Genomic DNA, 20,856 nt, shown 5'->3' on the forward strand with positions numbered 1-20,856 from the left:
GGAGCATGCAGCTAATTTCAGCAACAGTTTTTACTACATTTCTACTGAGAGAAGAAGCTGGGAGGACAGCAGGCAGGAGTGCATACAGAGAGGAGCACACCTGGTCATCATAAACACTGAAGAAGAACAGGTAAAGGGAAAAGTGGCACCCCCCCCCCCCTTCCCCGTTGCTGTTTGTCTTTGATTGCAAATGGATTATAACATTCACATTCCACACTTTGTTTGAGTGTGTTGATGTAATTTGTCTTTGAAACAATTCAACAGAAATTCATCAATTCCTTGAACAAGATCATTTGGATTGGTTTGAGTGACAGGGATGCGGAGGGAATCTGGAAATGGGTGGATGGTAAACTTCTGAACAGCACAGCCACAGCGTAAGACATTCATTCTTCAGTCCTATTTAACAGTAAACAGTCAACAGGTTGGCCTGATAATGATAATCCATTGTGCATCTTATTTTCCATCAAGTAGCCTACAGTTGACTCTTTTCTTTTTTAAACAGGTTCTGGATGGCAGGCCAGCCCAATGGACAATACTACCGTGCAAAGGCGGACTGTGTTCACACAGATTCACCTCAAGAACTAAACAGCTGGAATGATTGCAGATGTGACTTAGCGCAATACTGGGTCTGCGAAAAAGTGATTGACTTCTAACATTGTGGCGTATCTTAAATGAAAAAATGTGACTTCAAGGTTGTCATTGTCATTCACACAGAGAACGTGAAATCTCCTTTTAGGGATTGTCTTTTATTCTTTGTAAAGTACTTTGTCATCGATGTTTTTGTCATAGCTTCAGAACAGGAATGGCTGTTGGGACCAGGATCAGTATTGGTTAAACATCCAGTAGAAGTGTAGATTTAGCATTTACCTCTTTTCCACAGTCCCAACTCAGGACTTAAAAAGTGAATTTTGTTAGCAAGATTAGATTGTGCAACATCCTGCCTGAGGAACTGAGATAAGATAAGAGATTAGACTGATTATCTTTAGATTGCTTATCTTTCAAATCATCTCAAAATACACGTTCATTGACCTACTGTACTTTTGCAGGTTTTTAATTTTCTTGTGGTGTTTTTATTTTTAATATTATTATTTTTCACAATTTGTAACTCCTTTGTATATTTTACAATTCCTTCCTTCCATATGATAAAGTACATTGCAAACTTTGCTTTTATAAGAGAACAAGGAGAGAAGTGTGCTATATAAATAAAATGTATTTTCCAACTTATTCTGTATTAAGAAATAAAATGTTTTTAGAAACACAATAGATGGTCTTGATTAAGTATGCTCACAGCTGCTCTTTTACAAAAACAAATGAGCCAATCTGTGTCAGAACAAACAGAAGTTAACCTGTTAACTTAGGTTTGTGAGCAGGGCCTCAACCACTCCTCTAACAACTGCAACCCTGGTAAGGTTACTTATACCTGCTGAAGCTTTCCTGTCCTGTTTGTCTCAGATCTCTCAACCCACCCTCACTTCCCTTTCATCCATCCACCTTCCTACCTCATCCCTTCATCCATTCATCCTCACATCCGTCATTCCTTCTTATTTAATCGGGTGCATAGCTCTCTCACGTCTCATTCTATAGGTTCCCGTCCTTCAGCACGTCCTCCGGACCCAGACCAGCCTAACAGATGACATCCTCCTCCATCTTCACATCATTATACACACATACACACATCTGACCATCTTTAATCTTTCAGCGATATATTGTTGTCTTGTGGTCCTTGCTACTAAATCAGCTTTCATTTGATCAAGCCCAGGAAATACTTTCACTAAAAGTCTGTTTTAGTACAGCAGCAACTTTAGCAGATCAGTCTCACTTGATTGTGCAAATGATATGGGAACTCTAAAAAGATTGTTCATTAACAATTTCTAATTTATTTATGAATGCATGCATAGGTTTTAAATGAAGAGCAGGTTTACAATGCCAGGTTTTTTATGCATCTCACATCAATTGGAACTTTAAAAATAATATCTTAACTGTACCTCACTGCCACAATGAGTGTTTCCTGTTAAAGCTGCTTCTTGTGAGCTGGGTGTTGGGTCAGCCACAGAACCCACGTGTCACATCTAAGCCGTTTTCCCACATGCGTACCGGAAAATTACCTGTAAGTCAATATCGGACATTTCCCGGAATTTCCCTTCACACCTGAGCGCTCGCATGTGGGAATATAGCAGCGAAATTGCCTGTATGTTGGGGGGCGGGGGGAGGGGGGAGCTTATTTTGGGGGTCGGCAAAACTCCGATGGTGAAATAAGTTTGCTTGTCACACAATAAATCACACTCGTTTGACTTAAGAGCAGCGTCAAGCCAGCGTAATAAACACAGCCGATTTCCCCCCTCCCCTCTCTGCTCGAGAGAGGCCAGTCCTTCACTCAGTCCTCCGCACTTCGCAGCAGCCACACAGGACAGACACAGCGAGAATGGCAGAGGCTTGCAAGCTGCCCAACGCTTGTATGTATGTAGAGAAAGCAAATGCACGAAGCGAAATGTGGAAGTAGTTTGCTTTGATGTGCGCAAATGATTAGATGATGCACGCTGGAAGTGAACGTTAAGCAACGTGTGTACACCTCGCCCATGAGAGAAGGACCGGTGTCGCGGCAAATGAATGGACCCGTTCTACACTTGTGTTCCTTATCGCGCATACCGCTCTTCTGACTGGCTCGAAACTGGTGAAATGTCCGCGACGACGGGGTCGCGCTTATACCGGAACAACAACTTTCACACATGAAGGCATTAGACTGCGTTCCGGTCATTTAGCGATAAAAGGCGCATGTGGGAAAACAGCTCTAGAGAAGTGAGGAGGGGGGGGTCTTTAATCAGCTCGGGCAGGAACACGCCTGAGACAGAACCCCTACACACAAGTTACTTTCAAAATGTAATATATTACATATTACTAGGTACTTTCATTTGAGAGTAATAAGTTACTTTACAATATTACTGTCTGTGTAGAGTAACTCGTTACTTATTACACTACTTTTGCATTACTTTCACCAAAACAACAGCAGCAGCAGAATGACATCGCCGCCCTGGAACCATCCCTAAAAATAATTTAAACTGTCTTTGAAGTCAGTGTAAACAATCCAAAATTCTAAATGTTATTCTTTTCCTTTGTTATTGTCATCTGTCGATGAGTATGGACCCGCGGCAGGCGAACCTATGATGATTGATTGATATGTGCAAAGTTTTAATCAATAATATTTAACATGGAGTATTCAGAGAGCCCATTCAGGCACGTTTAATTATATAAAAGGGGAGTCATACATGTGTTGAATTATATAAAAAGTAAAAGTAAAAGTAAAACAGGTGCCTGCGTGAGAAATGCAGCAGGGGTCTGAAGATGTGTGGAAATGTCCCCATGGAAAGTCACAAGTGCTGCAAGGTAGTAGGGGAAATGAGGAAGTAGTGGTGAGGTAGGATATTGGTTAAGGGAAATGATTTGGCGAAAATCTATTATAAAAGACAGGAGAAATCATCAGTCGGGGTCTTCACGTCCCTATGCGTGCAGATGCTATTTCCGATCGAACCACGAACCAACCCACGGACCAACCAACCAACCTAAACCAGCCACGGAGCGAGAGCGATCCCCGACCGAGACACAGTTTGACTCTGACGGGTAGGAAACCTTTTTAACTCAGGTGCAAGATGTAGTCCGTATAAGGAGATCATCTGTCGTTAACACAGATTACATTTAGATGGGTTTCGGGCTGATTTCTTATCTCCGCCGCAGCCCGCAGGAAAGGAAGTGGGTTTTTAACTGTTAAATGATATTATGTTCCTCTTGGTTAGCGGCTGGGCTGGGAGGAAGTTTGATGTGATTTAGCGGTGGGGAGCGTACTATGGTTGGCGAAGCCGTTTTGTCGTAAAACAGGAAATATATGATATAAGGGGAAAAAGCTAATTTAAAATAGGAAACTACAATTTGTAATAAATATTGTCTAATAAATTGCCTAAGATGAGGTAGTTTATTATTGGATATATAATTAGAATCATAGTCGGCATTTATAGGAGTGGGTTTTTCTATAGGAAAAGACCTACGGCAAATTATTCTATTAAGAGAAAATGGGGATAAATCATCTGTAATTATAGAAGAGTATTTCTCATTTGTTAAAAGTTGTGAAATAAATCTGTTTCATACCTGCACACAGGCACTTTTAATGTGTCATGCATTGTCATCTATGAAAAGGGTTTAAATGAATTTCCTCACTTAAAGTAAATGCATTTATATAATATACAATTATAGAGGAATAGATTTTATTTGTTAAAAGTTGTGAAATAAATCTGTTTCATACCCACACTCCTTATTATAGAATGGGGCATTGTTATTTTCAAAGTGACATGCAGTGTCTGTTATGCTAAAACCCTCTAAATGAATAGGGGAATAGATTCTATTCAGTGAAGGTTTAGAAATAATTCATTTTCAGGCCTACACACCGAGATCAAAATGTTAAATGCAATGTCATTCACTTATTATGAAAGAGGGTTAGAAGTGTTTCTCATTTGAAGTGAATACATGTACTGTGGATGATTAGAAGTTCTATAAGACAGCATTTTATTCTGGGAACGATTGTACTAGAATTTATCTGACTGAGAGGTTCTATAAGACAGCATTTTATTCTGGGAACGATTGTACTGGAATTTATCTGACTGAGAATTTGACAAGGCAGCATTTAATTCTGGGAATGATTGTATTGGAATTTATCTGACTGAGAATTTGACAAGGCAGCGTTTTATTCTGGGAATGGTTGTACTGGAATTCATCTAGCAGGATCATTTCAAGTATTTACTTAAAGAGAGAGAAAACATTTCCTCTTTTTTAAGGAACTGAGCGCGGGGCACTTGAACCATTGCAAACCACAGCATGTCCACACGCGCAGGAACTGATGATGAAGTCAGATTAAAGAAAAGTCTTTGTGGACCATAGTGATTATGATTCTAATGCATAGTTGACGATTTGGCACGGGATGGGAAAATGATTCATTAGGGAATGAGGGTTAACGGGTGTTTATTTAAAGTTAGTTCAGAACATAAGTGAGTTGCTTTCTCCTTCTGAACCACAAGTGAAGCAACCCGCATGTAGATGGAAGGGAGAAAGAGAACCCTTCCCCTTTTTCGCTAGCCGATTGCCATAAGGGTCGACACATCTATAGTGGTTATTTGCATAAAAAACACACAGTTTGATTAGTAAATGATTGTATCTTTATTTAAATACTTGCGTTAAATACGTGCTTTGATAAAAAAAAAATGTTTAACTCAATTTGTAACTTGAGTTACTTGACAAAGTAACTGGTATAATATTACTGAAATCCTAAGTAATACGTTATATTACTGAGTTACTGCTAAAAGTAATGTATTACATGTAATATGTTACTTTTGTAATGAGTTACCCCAACACTATATAACTCAAATATATAAATTACACCAATAAAGAAAACAAAAGGTTAAGCAATAGGAGGTTAGCGGGTAGTTAGAAGGCTCATTCTGCCCTGCTGCACCAGAGCGGCACAGGAGGTCCTTCCTGCCCACAGCCATCAGACTCTGCAATGCCTCCCTGGGTTAACCACCAACACCTTAACCACTCGAGCTAAAGGGCCAGCCCAATATAGCTTGAGCGGTAGTGAAGCCGTGCCATTTCTGAAGCCTACATTACAGAGTAGGTGTACAATTGCGTATATTTATACGTATATTATTAGCTAAATGCTCTTTTTTTTTTTTTTTTTTTTAACTGTTATTCATATTTTTCCTCTATCTATGCAGTATATCCTGCCTATGTGGTGTTGTATTTTGTTGCTGCTCTAACAGAGGAATTCCCCCTTGGGGAGTAATAATAGTATCTAATGTACCTACCTACCTAAAAAACGCACGCACGCACGCATGCACAGTTCCTTGTTTGTCTGTATTCTTCACTGGTTTCACACTCACTCACACCCAGACACACACAGTAGCTGAGGATTGAGACAGAAGATGGAGATGTCTGAGCACCACATCTATGACAACGAAGAGGAGCATCTAAGAGAGAGGGATGAGAGAGCCTTAGTCACAGCTGGAGGGAGCGACGAGGTGGAGGACCACTATGAAACTTTAAACAACCATGGGGGTTGTGACCCCAGATCAAATACGGAGAACCCACCAGATCAGCAGCCTGGTGAGTAACACCACTGACAGACTGCAGTAACAGACTGCTACATGTCTATTGTTTATCTGCACTTCTGTGTCGTTTCTAGAGAATGTCACAATGGGGGCGGGGGGGGGGGGGGGGGGGTTGGGGCAGACTATTAGCTGGAAGAGCTTTAGCAGAAGTGAGAGAGTTATGCAATCAGAAGCAGAAATATTGAGAGGATATGCAACTACAAATGTCCAAAATGATTGCATAACTCAGTACTAAGTTTATACACACAAGAAAATACACACTTTGATATATATTTTCTTTGTGACGCTGATTCAATCAGTAATCTCATGTCACTATTTTTGGGAACTGACTAAAAGCTAAAAGACACTGCTAACATATAGATGTGAGATGAGAGTATTTTTTGTGTTTATATCATCTCACTGATAATCCATTATCATTTCAATCCTTAACAATGACATTACATTACATTACGTCATTTGGCAGACGCTTTTGTCCAAAGCAACTTACATTAACACATTTTTGTCAGCAATAGAGCAATTAACTATGCAACACATGGCAGCTACAACTTCTGAAGAAATAGTGGTAAAGTTTAGTTTAGTTTTTTTCTCTCCCATCACTCCCATGATAAGGCCGTATGATTGATTCCTAAAAAGTGACTTTTTTGATTATGTTTGACAGGAATGACATGGGGCCCCGTTAGGCAGGTTTCCTATGTCATTCCAAATCAGCCTTCGGGGGCCCCTAAAGGCCTGGGGCCCCAAGCAGTTGACTGCCTTGCCTGTTCACAAGCTACACCTCTGGGTGCTGTGTTACTAAAACATGGCCACTCTGTCTTGTTCTTACAGCTGGTGTTATAGTGACTGTAGTGTGTCTGCTGCTGATGTGTCTTCTCCTACTGGCTGGCCTTATAGGTGTTGTGGTCCACTGTGAGCCATTCACTTCCTCTATCACACATTAGATTTGCCCTCTTCAGCATCCATTTAGTATTTTTGTCTCTACCTAAATTTAACCACTGTTTTGGATTTCCTGTGCAGTTACAAAGGCTAATGGCAGATTAGAGGAGAAGCTCTCTAGGTGCAACTCAACATCCTTCGCAGACAAAAGCAACATGCGGACCCTCAACAAGACCTGGGCTGAAAACAGAAACACTTGGTCTGAGCTTGGTGAGTCTTGACACACACACACACACACACACACACACACACACACACACACACACACACACACACACACACACACACACACACACACACACACACACACACACACACACACACACACACACACACAGTTATTACAAATTACCAGAGGTCCACTCCCCAGATAATACTTATGCCATGCAAATAGGGCTTTACTCCTCTTACAGTATGTGTGTGTGTGTGTGTGTGTGTGTGTGTGTGTTGTGTGTGTGTGTGTGTGTGTGTGTGTGTGTGTGTGTGTGTGTGTGCGCGTGTATGTGCGTGCGTGTGTGCGTGTGTGTGTGTGTGTGTGTGTGAGAGAGAGAGAGAGAGAGAGAGAGAGAGATTGTGTGTGTGTGTGTGTGTGTGTGTGTGTGAGAGAGAGAGAGAGAGAGACAGAGAGAGAGAGAGAGAGAGAGAGAGAGAGAGATTGTTTGTGAGTGAGTGGGTGAGTGAGTGTGTGCATCTGTTTGCATTCATGAACTTGCATGTACTGTACATTTGTACTGTGCATGGTGCTTTTATTTGCTGCTCTGAAGATCCTCTTCTCTTGCAGAGCGTCTCTGTAAAGCTGGAGGATGCAGCTTATTCAGCAACAGTTTTTACTACATTTCTACTATTGAAAAAAGCTGGGAGGACAGCAGGCAGGAGTGCCTACAGAGAGGAGCAGACCTGGTCATCATAAACACTGTAGAAGAACAGGTAAAGAGAAAAGTGGCAACACGTGTTTTCCCGAAGATGAAGTCCACACTTTGTTTCAGTGCTTCACAACAAGTGTGTGATGTAATTTGTCTTTGAAACAATTCAACAGAAATTCATCAAGTCCTTGAACAAGGAATTTTGGATTGGTTTGAGTGACAGGGATGCGGAGGGAGTCTGGAAATGGGTGGATGGTAAACTTCTGAACAGCGCAGCCACATGGTAAGACATTCATTCTTCAGGCCTATTTAACAGTAAACAGTCAACAGGTGATTGATTGATCTAACTTCTTTCTCTATCTTTCAAAAAAAAAGAAAAGAAAGAAAAATGAACCTAAACTAAACTTGTACCACTGTTCCTTCAGAGGTTGTAGTTGTCATAGACTGTGTTGCATAGTTGATTGCTCTATTGCTGACAAAAATGTGTTATTGTAAGTCGCTTTGGATAAAAGCGTCTGCCAAATGACGTAATGTAATGTAACAGGTTGGCCTCATAATGATAATGCATTGTGCATCTTATTTTCCATCAAGTAGCCTACAGTTGACTCTTTTCTTTCTTTTTTTAAACAGGTTCTGGAGCAAAGATCAGCCCAGTGGACAACAATACGGTGTAAAGCAGGACTGTGTTACCACAGCTTACCCGCAACTAAACACCTGGAATGATGACAGTTGTGACTCATTCCATTACTGGGTCTGCGAAAAAGTGATTGACTTCTAACATTGTGTGATCTTAAATGAAAACATAGTGTGACTTCACCCCGCACACCAAGAGTGTCATTGTCATTCACACAGAGAACGTGAAATCTCCTTTTAGGGATTGTCTTTTATTCTTTGTAAAGTACATGTATTTGTAATCTATTTTTGTCATAGCTTCAGAACAGGAATGGCTGTTGGGACCAGGATCAGTATTTGTTAAGCATCCAGTAGAAGTGTAGATTTACTAGCTCCGTAATAAAATGCATGAATTTTGTAATAATTATATATATATATATATATATATATATATATATATATATATATATATGTATATTATATATAGCTGGAGGCCCCAAAATAGCACTTTTTTGGCCTTTGCACAAAAAAATCTAATTCTATCAAAGTCAATGTTGGTGCCCATCCTTTACATATACCATACTGTGAGAATGTGAGAAAAAACCCACTTTGCATTAAATGTGATTTTGAGGACAATACAAGGGTTAAAGTAATTTTTGTTAGCAACATTAGATTGTGCAGCCTGCCTACTTCAGTATAGGATGAATCAGCGTGACATCACGATGACAGAAAAGCACTTCGGAGTGCCAGGCTGGCTCCATAGGGTCCCATTATAAAGGCTGAAAAAAGCATAAAACATAAACTGCGATTTGTCAAACTGTCCAAAAGATAAATTAAAGCTGGCTTGATGTTTGTTTTGCTTTGGTTTTGTGTATTTTATAAAAAGCTAAATGGAATATTAGGGGATCAGGGAAGGGGGTCGTGGGACCGGAGAAGTCTGAGAACCACTATTATTGACTGAAATGTATTATCCGAACTGATTTCCTGATTGTTTTCCAAAATAAAAAGATATTCACAAAGCTGCGTTGAATTTCTCTCTTTTGACAACCCCCTCCCCAAAAGTCACCTACCCATGTCAGATGATCATTCTCACCTGAAAAGATGGCTATTTGTTTAACCCAGTGATACATGATGCAGCATTTGCGTGTATATCATAAGTCCATGGTATATCCCTCATTTGTGTGTGTATCCCTTTAAGTCTTAAAGGGATACACACACAAATGCTGCATCAGGTACAATCATGGACATATGGGTACAGTGCAGGTTACAGAAACACAATGAATGAAAAGTAATTAGGATTCAAAATGATAACAAAACCATTGCACATTAAAGGGATAGTCCACATTTTTTTTTTAAATCTAACCCTATTTGCTACTTACCAATGATGATGCTGATTGAAAATGAAGCTCACTGAAATTTAATTTGTGTGCACTATGATGGTTGAAATTTTAGAGCCTTTAGCCTCAGTCAGCTTGTACATACAGGAGCGTGACCCCAGTGACCTTGCATTCGTTTTTGCCCAACTTCCCAGAGCTACTATGAGGAACAGCATGGATTGTGCAGAGCAAGAAGTCTACCAATCGACATCATCATTGGTAAGTAGCAAATAGGGCTAGACTTTAAAAAAAAGTGAACTATCCCTTTAAGAAAAACCTTCAGGCAAGCTACAGATTTTTTCCACGCAATTTTTCAGCTTCAATTTAAATGTAGTTTGTCTGAATTGAACCTGAATTAACATCCTATTGTAGAGTTGCTGTTGGCTGCTGCATAACAAGCCAAACCGGTTTGTGCATTGCTGATAGACATATTAGTTTGATTTAGCAGAGTTGTCTTTTGGCCTTTTTGATTGTGTATTGAAATTCACCAAACTTTCTTCCTATTTATGATCATCACAGTTGGGATTGCTTAAATAAAACATTTTGATTCCATGCATCATAAATCAGACCAGTGTCAAATTATTCCTTATTCGAGGCTAACTTATTGATTTTGTCGAGCACAAAGTAATTGGAGTGCTTCAAAATTCCACAACCCACTTTGTACTCAAAAAAGGACATAGGCTACAATATCACCAATGTGCTAAAGGGACAAAGCAAAGGTATACAATAAATGTAAAAACTGACCCAGTATTATAATTTAACCTTGAATGAATGACGTGTACTGCAGGACAATATTAATAATAGTTCAATTGTCGCAATAATATCAGGTTACTGTAAGCGGTTTTCAAAATGCAAAAGAGGAACAATCAAGTCAACCTCATTACTGTGTCAGCAGGCGTTCTACTCTATTTGTCCTATAGGTATTTTAGAACAGTCATAAAAGAATGAGGAAGTACCTGAGCAATCACACAAAGGGAACACACACTCACAATCGAACGCCTAAACAGACTAGTAGTAGACTTAACAAAGCAGCACCTGTCCAGGTAAGATTTGTCTCTGTTGTTCATTTCCCTTAACCAACCGCCAGATAACATTATTGCTATTGTAGTTTCAACAATCAAGGACGTATGGATGAAAAAAGAAAAGAAAAAATAAAAAGAAAGGAAATTGCACGAATTTTTCGAAGCTCATTTTCAAGTCCACCTCTTTCTCTCTTCCTCTAAGTATCAATGGAGCCTGCGGTGTTCCTGGATCAGACGGGCAGACCGGAGGCCGCTGACCTCCCATCGAGAGCGTCGCTCCCGAGCTGCTCTGAGAACAGCCTCCTGTTTGTGTGCGAGTTCCACCCTGGGCCCGGTCCGCCTCAGGCACCTTGTGAGGAGGAATTCTTTGGGATCGGTCTGGATTATGAGTCGGTGGCAGTCATCCTCCCCGCCCAGTGCAGCGTCTACCAGCTGCGGCTGCGCCTCTGCATGCAGGTAGGTAGTCAAACCGGTGGGACAAAATATTTGAGCAACCATGGATTGTTATCTTGTCCACATGTACCATAACACTTTCTTTCTTTTTCCAGTGAAAGGTTTTGCTACATTCTGTTTTTCATAACTTTATTCATACCATATTCCAGAGATGGGGACTTGGACATGAGACTTGGACTTGAGTCGCACTTAAGTCACACACACACAGTGACTTGACACTTGACTTGAGACTCGTCCTCAAAGACTTGAGACTTGACTTAGACTTGAAGGTTTGGGACTTGTGAACAATCCTTATTTTTCTTTATTTTATTTTTTATTTTTTTGGGTGCATTAAACATGAAGGAAATGTCTACTAATGTCATCTCTAATCATTGCTGCTACTGTATTCTAATAGATAAGGAGTGAGGATAATACAGTTCATGCTTTGAATTCCTTAGTTTTAGCTATGCAGTGTTCTTAGCAGACCGGATGACACACAGCAGATGATAGAACGCTCATCCATAGGTACTTGAGACTTGACTTGGACTTGTGACCAAAGACTTGAGACTTGTCTTGGACTTGTGACCAAAGACTTGAGACTTGTCTTGTGAGCATCTCTGCCATATTCAAGTTCAAGTTTGTTTATTTATATAGCCCTTTATCACAAGCATGTTTCAAAGGACTGTACAGAATGAGCATCACTACATTGAACTGATCAACAATCAGAACAGAATGATATATAGGGTGAACATTCAGAAGAGCCAAACACACTGAGCAAGTGACAGCTTCACTCGAGTAGTTGCAGGTTGAATGCACTGGAGGGTATCTTGACAATAGTTCCTTATTCAGTTTCCAACCCACATTTTTCCAGCCATTCACAAGCTCACTTCTCTGCCAGGATGTAAAGGTAGCCATTGGTCATGCTGTGCAGTGAGTAAACCTCCCTCCTGACGTGGTAAGAGCAGGGGGGGGGCAAACTTTTTTGGTTGTGGGCTGCATACAGAAAAATATAAGGAGTCGCGGGCCAAACAATATAGAAAACCCTTGTGCCATCAAAAATGTTATTTCTACCTAAATACATATGACATAGTTTATTGATGCATGTGCTCACAATATTACAATGGGTATTTCTGTATGTTTTCAAATTTTCTTTTCCTGTGCCAACAGGTTAAGACAGAAATAATTTAACATTAAACATTCATTCAGTATTAAAAATGTTTAAAAATAAATAGACCAGGTCAGGGTACTCAAGTATAACCCAATTTCAATGGTTTTAAATTGAAAAAAACGAAATGGGGGGGATCAGTTTTTTTGTTTTTGTTTTTCAGTTTCTTTTTCTTAATTTTTTTGTTTTTCCATTTTTTTCCCCGTTTTCGTTTTCGTTTTTGTTTTCCATTTTAAACTTTAAAACAGAAAAACGGAAAAACGTTTTTAGCATTTTCTTTTTTTTCTAAATTCATGGCGGGCCACTTAAAAACGGGCAGCGGGGCGCAGTTGGCCCACGGGCCGTAGTTTGGCCACCCCAGCTCTAGTGAGAGATACTACAGCCATATAGCTTTCACCCCCTTGCTAGAGTGTCTGCCTCCCATGTTGACGGTTGCCGGTTCGATCCCCAGCTGCGGGGTTACATAAATGCAGGTTACATAAATAATAACCTGTCACCCAAACCCCCAAATGACTGCTCTCTAGTTCACTTAACAAGTGTACTGCTGCATATTTTCTTGTACACTAGTGTAGTGAGCTGTAGACCTAATAGTGCTGTTAGCCCAGTGGTTCTCAAAATGTTTCACATGAAGGACCCCTAAACTGACAAAGATTTGACCACGGACCCCCATTTGATAGGATTTTGCCCCACGCTCGCCCATATGATAATAAGATTGATGCTTTTAGATGTTTTATTACAGAAAGTGTATAAAACCCATGACCAAAATAGTCATTGTGTTACTTATGAATGGAATTACAGCTAAAATAAATTACTCCCCTTTTGGCTGGGGACCCCCTGGAACCCCGTCAAGGACCCCTGGGGGTCCCCGGACCCCCATTTGAGAACCACTGCTGTAGCCTACTTTAAAAATCTTATTTAGTTCTACACAAAGCTGACCTGTGCTATGAACTCAGCAACAACAGCTACAATGTTGGTTTTTCCAGGAGAAACCCTCATAACAAGTCCAACGTTGTGGCCTTTCCTATAAAGATTGCACTTGCTGCATTCGTCTCCATGTTTGAGACGTCTTTCCTCTGCCTGCAGGCGCAGGAGCAGAGTTGCCACCCAGAGCCTCTGGCAATACTGGACCCCGAGAAATACATCGTGCTGTATGACAGGGGGGGAGACTGGTACGAGGCCTACGATGACTGCCAGGTCATCAGGACGCTGGACATCCCATGGTCGCGTGACGCCTCGGGACGTTTGATGGCGAGGATCGTGGTCACGCCGCAGCTGGCAGTTGACCCGGAGGAGAGGCAGAAGCAACAGCAGGCTCTGGCTTATCTGATTGGCCACGACCTGGACAAGGAGGCGTCCGACAGGCTCGGGGAGCTCACCTTCACCCGGAGGAAACTGGCGTCTCCGAGAAGACACGAGCTAAGGAATCGGGACGACGAGTTTTATGCCACAGAGCCTTGGACGACATCTGCCCCCATGCCGAATGATCTACAGAGCCACCTGAATAGGAAGCTCTCTGTCACCCTCCATCACTTGAACCAGATCAGCTTCAGTGTCAAGGTGGATTTCACCACAACACCAGAAGTGCTTCTAAAGGTGTCCAGAAGGGTACTGGCTGACCAGGGGTTTCATTGCGATTCCTGTGATAGTCTGGTTCTGAAAGTCTCAGGGAGGGAGGAGTTTTTATCTGGAGACTTCCCCCTCAGTGAGTTCCTTTGGGTTCGCCAGTGCATGAAGACCAATCAGGACCTCCACCTGTCTGTGGTCCCTGTGGCGCAGCTCCCCGATGAGGCTGTCAGGGTTGTGGACTGGTCGCTCGTCGACAATTTCACTGGCCAGTTCAGCTCCCACGAGGATCTCTGTCTCGAAGGGAAGGAACTGGACGACATCTTCATGATGTCTCTGTGGGACTGCAACAGACGGTTCAGAGTCAAACTCCTTGGTTTCGACATCCCAAAGCTTCCAAGCAACCTCCCCCAGTCTGCCTATGTGGAGGCCTCTATACTTTATGGTAACAAGGTTCTCTCTTCGGTCTCCTCCGTTCCCAAGGCCTTCACGGACGAAGTGCTGTGGAATGAGTGGCTGGAGTTTGAAATGCTCCTCAGTGATCTGCCACGGGGGGCCAAGCTGGGTCTCACCATTAACGCAAGTGATACTGACAATGTCCCAGTAACCAGAGACTCGAAGTCGTCGTCCTCCTCTACAGTCAATAAAGCAGCAGATCAGCAGAAAGGGAAGGGGGAGGTGCTCTACTTTGTGAATCTTCTCCTCATAGACCACAGGTCCGTTTGCATTTTTGTATAACTTCTAATTCAGTGATGTCTTCAGCAATTCATATGATTCACATCGATTCACATGATAAACAAATGAATGAATATGAAGATGTTATTTCTAAAACATGAAAACATAGAGCCATTTCAATAAACAAACAAGTTACTTCAATATTTCTAAAAAAGTATCAAGGTCAACCAAGAACTTAAGCTGCCTAGTATTGTTAAAAGAATCTGTGTAATTACAGTTCAGTCTTATGAAACGCAACACCCTCTCACCCCTGTAGGTCTGTCCTCAGCCAAGGCCCCCACACCCTCCACATGTGGTCCTATGAGCTGGAGGAGGAGGCCTTCAACTACCAGAAGCTGTCATCTGCCACCAACCCTGGCATAGCCGACTCCATGGCGATCAGCTTTCTTCTGGACCGTTACAGCTTCCCCGTGGTCCTCCCGAGCAGCTCCAACTCATCAGAACCCTGCCGAGCCTCTCCCAGCTCGGGCCGATCCGCCACTTCATTGCTCCGCTCTTTCCCTGGAGCCCCATCTTCCTCCTACGACCCCGGGCGGCAGTATGCCACCTTATCGCCGCCCTCTGCTTCTTCTACCATCTCACCTCCGCTCAGACGTGCTAAAACCTTCGCCAGCCCACGCCGGTCAAGCCTCTCACCTTCTGGACCACTTTCCCGCTCTTCCACTCTGGACTTGCCTGCTGTGAACATGCCCCCATCATCTCCCAGTCGCGTCCCTGCCCTACCTCCGAAAAGGAATTCATATTCCGACAATCGTATCTCCATCCTTTCCCCAACCCAGGTTACCGCTTCCTCTCCTTCACAAACTTCACCCTCTCCCACTTCGTCTAATACAAGTCCCTCCGCGCTGAGTGTCCCTCTGACAGCCGAAGCCTCCCAGGGCGCATCGTCAGACCCCCCCAAGTCCGCATCGCCGGTGTTTAGCACAGACAAAGCTCGCCTCCGAAGGTTCCGGGAGGAGAGCGTCCTCTACGCCTCCAACCTGCCCCACTTCCTGCGCAGCGTGGACTGGATGAAACGCAGCGTGGTCGAGGATGTCCATTGGCTGCTGGGCCAATGGGATGCCGGGGAGCTGGAGCTGTCGGTGGCCCTGGAGCTGCTGAGCGTGGACTTTGCCGACGAGACGGTGAGGAGGCTCGCAGTCCAGAGGTTGGAGAGCCTCTCCAACGACGAAGTGCTGAGGTATCTGCTGCAGCTGGTGCAGGTATGAGAGATACAGTAAGAGAGATAGATTGAATTTTTCTGTGTTCAAATATCAGGGCGCAGCATTTTGCATCGATATTGTGAGGTTGAAACTGCATATCTGTGACGTTACTATCTGTCACTCGGCCTTGGTTCTTCATACAGACCCTCAAGGTGGAACCTTACCACGACAGTTTCCTGGCTCAATTCCTCATCAGGAGAGCTCTTCGAGTAAGTCATGCAGTAATTGCATTTCATGATTCAATGTTTATAATATAACACAATGTTGTATTAGTGCTACTACTCACTTCAATGCTAATTTGCAAAACTAAATAATTGGGGACTCTTCAAAACACAAACCTATGCTTACAATGTATTTTAATTGTTTTTATATTTTAGTATTATTTATTATTTATATATTTCATTTTGCAAGGGTGGCGAGAGGGTTTCATACAATAAGAGTATTAGTGCACATATTTTAATCTGTGTATTATGGGGAGAAAATAGACTTGACTAAACTATTATTCCAACCAATGTTTTGGCAGAGCAAGCGAATCGGCCACTTCTTCTTCTGGTACGTGCGCAGCGAGGTGGCAGGCTGTCCGTACTTCCGGCAGCGCATGGCCGTGGTGCTGGAGGCCTACCTGCTGGGCTGTGGTCACAGCATGCTGGACGGCTTCAGGCAGCAGGTGCAGGCTGTGGAGGCTCTGCACCAGGTCGCCTGCCTGGTGAAGAAGCTCTACCCCGACAAGACCGACCTCCCCCCCACAGGTGGCACAGACACAGCACCTAGCAAGTGATTTCTGGCCAAATGAGATTAAAACATGTGATTAAAAAAAAAGTGACACTTGCTTTTACAAAATAATAGCATAAATTTGATTCGAAAGATACCATTAGATTTGATTATTTTAGATTAGATAACATGAAACATTATTTTATTGGAAGCTAGTATAGGTTAAATTGAATGAAAGACATAGGGTATAATGCTGAAAATATTATTGCAACTGATTATAAATCTTGAAATCATTATTAACATTACAAAATCGAATTATTTTCCCGATGATTCTTTGAGGAGGCTGTTTACATCCTGTCCATAGCAGAAAAAGGCTTTGTTAATAGAGAGCCAAAGTGGAACGTCACTTCCTGCTTCAGCACTGTACCAGAGATTTTCATCCGCCATTTATTTTCCCATAGACATTTCATAAAATGCGTATAAAAATAGCTTTACTTCGTCAAACCAAATGGTTCAGATATATTTAGAAACAGGAGAGACAACATAACATTTCACTCGGACCAAAATGTAAAAAGATCGCAGATTTAAAGAAAAAAAAATATATTTTTTTTAAAGTTTTGGTCAGAGTGAAATGTTCTATGGTCTCTCCCGATTCTAAATATAGCCGAACCGTTTGGTTTGACGAAGTAAAACTCTTTTTATAAGCATTTTACTAAATGTGCATGGGAAAATAAATGGCGGATGAAAATCTCTGGTACAGTGCTGAAGCAGGAAGTAGGCGGTCACTTTGCCTCTCTATATTCCCATTTCCATGAGTAACTTAATTTGATTAAGGTGTTTCCATGGCCCGTGTCTTAATTGAAGATTTGTTTTAGAGCAAAATCTGAATACTGTTGAGTTACGAAATCCAATTTTCTTCTGTCTTTGTGCTTCTGTGATGATGCGTCACTAGCCGTCCTCAGACTCCAGGAGCTCCTCAAAAACTGTAACCTGCCACAGGAATTTCTGGTGCCCTTTGACCCTCGCATCAGAGTGGGACGGGTCATGGTAAGGCTCAGCCGTACAGACGTGTTACCTGTTTCCAACGACGCTACCGCCACAAAGGTACTGCTAAGGTACTACTACGGGGAGAAAAATCATTGGATTTTTTCCGTTTGCACCAATCAGAGTCCAACAAAATGTCAAATGAAAGCAGCCAAGGAAAAACAAAAAAAACACTTACTGCCATGGCGTGGCGGCAATAGTGTCCCTGGAAACAGGCAACATCTGTAGACCTGTGGGTGTGTGTGTGTGTGTGTGTGTGTTCGAAGGATCGTGGGTTGAATTCTTAACTTTGTTATTAAATCATCAAGTTATAAAGGGACAGCTCACCCTAAAATCCAAAATACATATTTTTCCTTTCACCTGTAGTGGTATTTATGAATCTAGATTGTTTTTTGTTCATCTAGATTGTTTTTTTGTTAGTTGCCTGAGTTTTGGAGATATCGGGCGTAGAGATTTCTGCCTTCTCTCCAATACAATGGAACTGGATGGCACTCAGCTTGTGATGCTCAAAGCGCCAAAGAAATGCATTTGAAAAACTCAACAGCAATGTCTCTTTCCAGAAATCATGACCCGGTTACTCAAAATAATCCACAGACGACAGACCTCCTTATGAGCAGTTTCATGTAGGAACTACCCTCTAGCTGCCAGGTAGTTCCTACATGAAACTGCAGCTAGCAGTAGCTAGATCACCAGTTAGCAGCAGCTAGTGGGAGTAGTTTGGTCAAAAAAGAAACTAGTTCCTAGATTATCCTGCTCACAACAAGGTCTGTGGATTATCTTGCGTAACCAGGTCATGATTTCTGGAAAGAGACATTGTTGTTGATTTTTTCAAATGTTTTTTTTTTTGCAGTTCCATTGTATTGGAGAGAAGGCAGAATTTTGTACAGCCGATATCTCCCAAACTCAGCAACTCACACACCAAAACGATCTTGACGGATAAATAGCACTACAGGTGAGGGGAAAAATATCTTTTTTTGGATTTTAGGGTGAGCTGTCCCTTTAAATATAATGATATTTCTTACATATCGTTATATTCACCCTGATGACCCCCTCAAGCCATTTCAATCCATTCCGTCCACACGTCTCTCGTCCAGCTGGACCGCTGCAAGGTGATGGCCTCCAAGAAGAAGCCTCTCTGGCTGGAGTTCTGCCCCATGCCCTCCCCCACCTCCTCCTCACCTGTGGGCATCATCTTCAAGGAGGGGGATGACCTCAGACAGGACATGCTGGTCATTCAGGTCAGGGAGGATTTATTGATGCCTTTGGTCACTATATACTGTACTGATCTCTCTAACAGTGATAACGACACCGATGGTAAATATACGTTTTACCGTTTGAAAGCATCCGAGTGTGTCTGATTGTGTCTCCCTCATCAGACGTTGGTGATGATGGACTCCATCTGGCAGGAGAAATCTCTGGACCTTAACCTGATGCCCTATGGTTGCATCTCCACAGGACACAACATAGGTAGCCTACTGTATACATACGTACACTCATTCCACAGCAGTGGTTTTATTTGGGCTACTAACCTGATCCAGCAGCGATTCTCAAACCTTTTCATATCAAGGACCCCTAAATTAGTCCACATTAGGCCTACCACGCCACGGATCCCCATTTGATGAGATCTCATCTCTCAAACCCAAATCTGAGAATATTTTGTATTGTTAGATATGATTTCGTCCAGAATTTCCAACTCCCACGGGTCCACTAGTGAATTAAAGAGCAATTATGTAATTATACAATAACTACAAATAGGCATACATAATCATATGGGGAATTAGCCAACAAGGTGAAAATGCAATTTTCCCAATTCATTTCATTGTGACTCTGATTTGAATCATGTCCCCATTGGACAGGTATGATAGAGATTGTGAGGAACGCGATGACCATCGCTGCAGTCCAGAGGAGCCACGGGGGAACCACCCCCGGAGCCTTCAGAAACGAAGCTCTGTTTGACTGGCTCAAGAACAAATGTCCACTCCAGGAAATAGTAAGTAAAGCATGTGACTCAGATCCAGAGGGCATAAACCTTTTTCAGCCTGGCAACCAAACATAGTATATTTAGGGCCCTTAGCGTATGTACACCCATGGCGTACACCAGCACAGAAGGCATTTGCGGTAGCGTTTGCGTCTGCGGTGACTCTTCTCTGGATATTTTTATATATATATATATATATATATATATATATATATATATATATATATATATATATATATATATATATATACTGTATATGTAGGCTATATATATATCTTCACAAGACATCATGACACCAGGCTGAACCATAGTGAGGATCTCATTTGCATACAGCACTACAAGGCTATGGAGAGGTTTGTGAACTCCTGTGCTGGTTATTGCGTGGCCACCTACGTGTTGGGGATAGGAGATCGCCACAATGACAACATCATGATCACAGACCAAGGTATGCACTTATATTCCTTACTCAGGGATTGAACTACTTGTTTGAGTTTATTAATCGATCCAATCATCAATCAAAAAAAAGTGAATGGTGGATCAAATTGTTGCCTTGCCCACACGTACACGGGTATTTTTGAAAACATGGCTTTTTCTATGCGTTTTGGCCTTCCAGCCACACGCAAATGTAATTTTAGGACACTGAAAACAGAGTTTTTTGAAAACCCTGACATTATGACCTCAACTTGTGCACGGCAATTGCTGTTTTATTTGTATTTAGCATGTGTCTATACTGTCTTTACGTGCAGGTACTGTTAGGATTAAGAATGCAAAGTCTGTGTGTGTGTGTGTGTGTGTGTGTGTGTGTGTGTGTGTGTGTGTGTGTGTGTGTGTGTGTGTGTGTGTGTGTGTGTGTGTGAGTGAGTGAGCGAGCAGAAATTGTGATCCACTCTTTGCGCGACCAACCGTGGGGGTGATTGTGGAATCCGCACCATGCCATAGGAAATAATACCGTTTTAATCGTTTTTTGTGTTCTGGTGGGGACAGAGAGATCTTCTAAAAGACCGTTGGTGTGGAGAGGAATTTTTTTGAAAACGGAGGAGGAAAAGTCCTGTTAAAAAAACAAACCTTGGC

General features: G+C 42.1%; 2 protein-coding genes across 3 annotated transcripts in view; both read left to right on the top strand.

Annotated features, from left to right (window-relative positions):
* Positions 1–5,963: 5,963 nt before the first annotated feature.
* Positions 5,964–8,939, top strand: LOC310794917 (CD209 antigen-like protein C; the record flags this gene model as incomplete). The annotated part of the gene is made up of 6 exons (XM_083656952.1): positions 5,964–6,144; positions 6,975–7,055; positions 7,164–7,292; positions 7,864–8,009; positions 8,119–8,228; positions 8,576–8,939. The coding sequence occupies 6 exons, from the start codon at positions 5,964–5,966 to the stop codon at positions 8,721–8,723; spliced, it is 795 nt and encodes a 264-aa protein (XP_083513078.1). The 3' UTR covers positions 8,724–8,939.
* A 1,972-nt stretch (positions 8,940–10,911) lies between these two features.
* Positions 10,912–20,856, top strand: part of LOC310794401 (phosphatidylinositol 4,5-bisphosphate 3-kinase catalytic subunit gamma isoform) — a 12,000-nt gene continuing 2,055 nt past the window's right edge. Inside the window, exons 1-11 of one of the 2 annotated variants that reach the window (XM_083656397.1) lie at positions 10,912–10,976; positions 11,158–11,411; positions 13,636–14,831; positions 15,107–16,052; positions 16,196–16,261; positions 16,576–16,801; positions 17,716–17,810; positions 18,902–19,045; positions 19,184–19,274; positions 19,664–19,797; positions 20,119–20,230. In XM_083656397.1, the coding sequence (XP_083512523.1) occupies positions 11,163–11,411; positions 13,636–14,831; positions 15,107–16,052; positions 16,196–16,261; positions 16,576–16,801; positions 17,716–17,810; positions 18,902–19,045; positions 19,184–19,274; positions 19,664–19,797; positions 20,119–20,230 (3,259 nt within the window). In that variant the 5' untranslated portion in view covers positions 10,912–10,976; positions 11,158–11,162. The remainder of the gene's footprint in view (positions 10,977–11,157; positions 11,412–13,635; positions 14,832–15,106; positions 16,053–16,195; positions 16,262–16,575; positions 16,802–17,715; positions 17,811–18,901; positions 19,046–19,183; positions 19,275–19,663; positions 19,798–20,118; positions 20,231–20,856) is intronic. The other variant, XM_083656398.1, reaches the window with a different exon arrangement.

The sequence above is a fragment of the Poromitra crassiceps genome (assembly GCF_964638095.1).
Source record: "Poromitra crassiceps genome assembly, chromosome: 20".
Lineage (NCBI taxonomy): Eukaryota > Metazoa > Chordata > Actinopteri > Beryciformes > Melamphaidae > Poromitra > Poromitra crassiceps.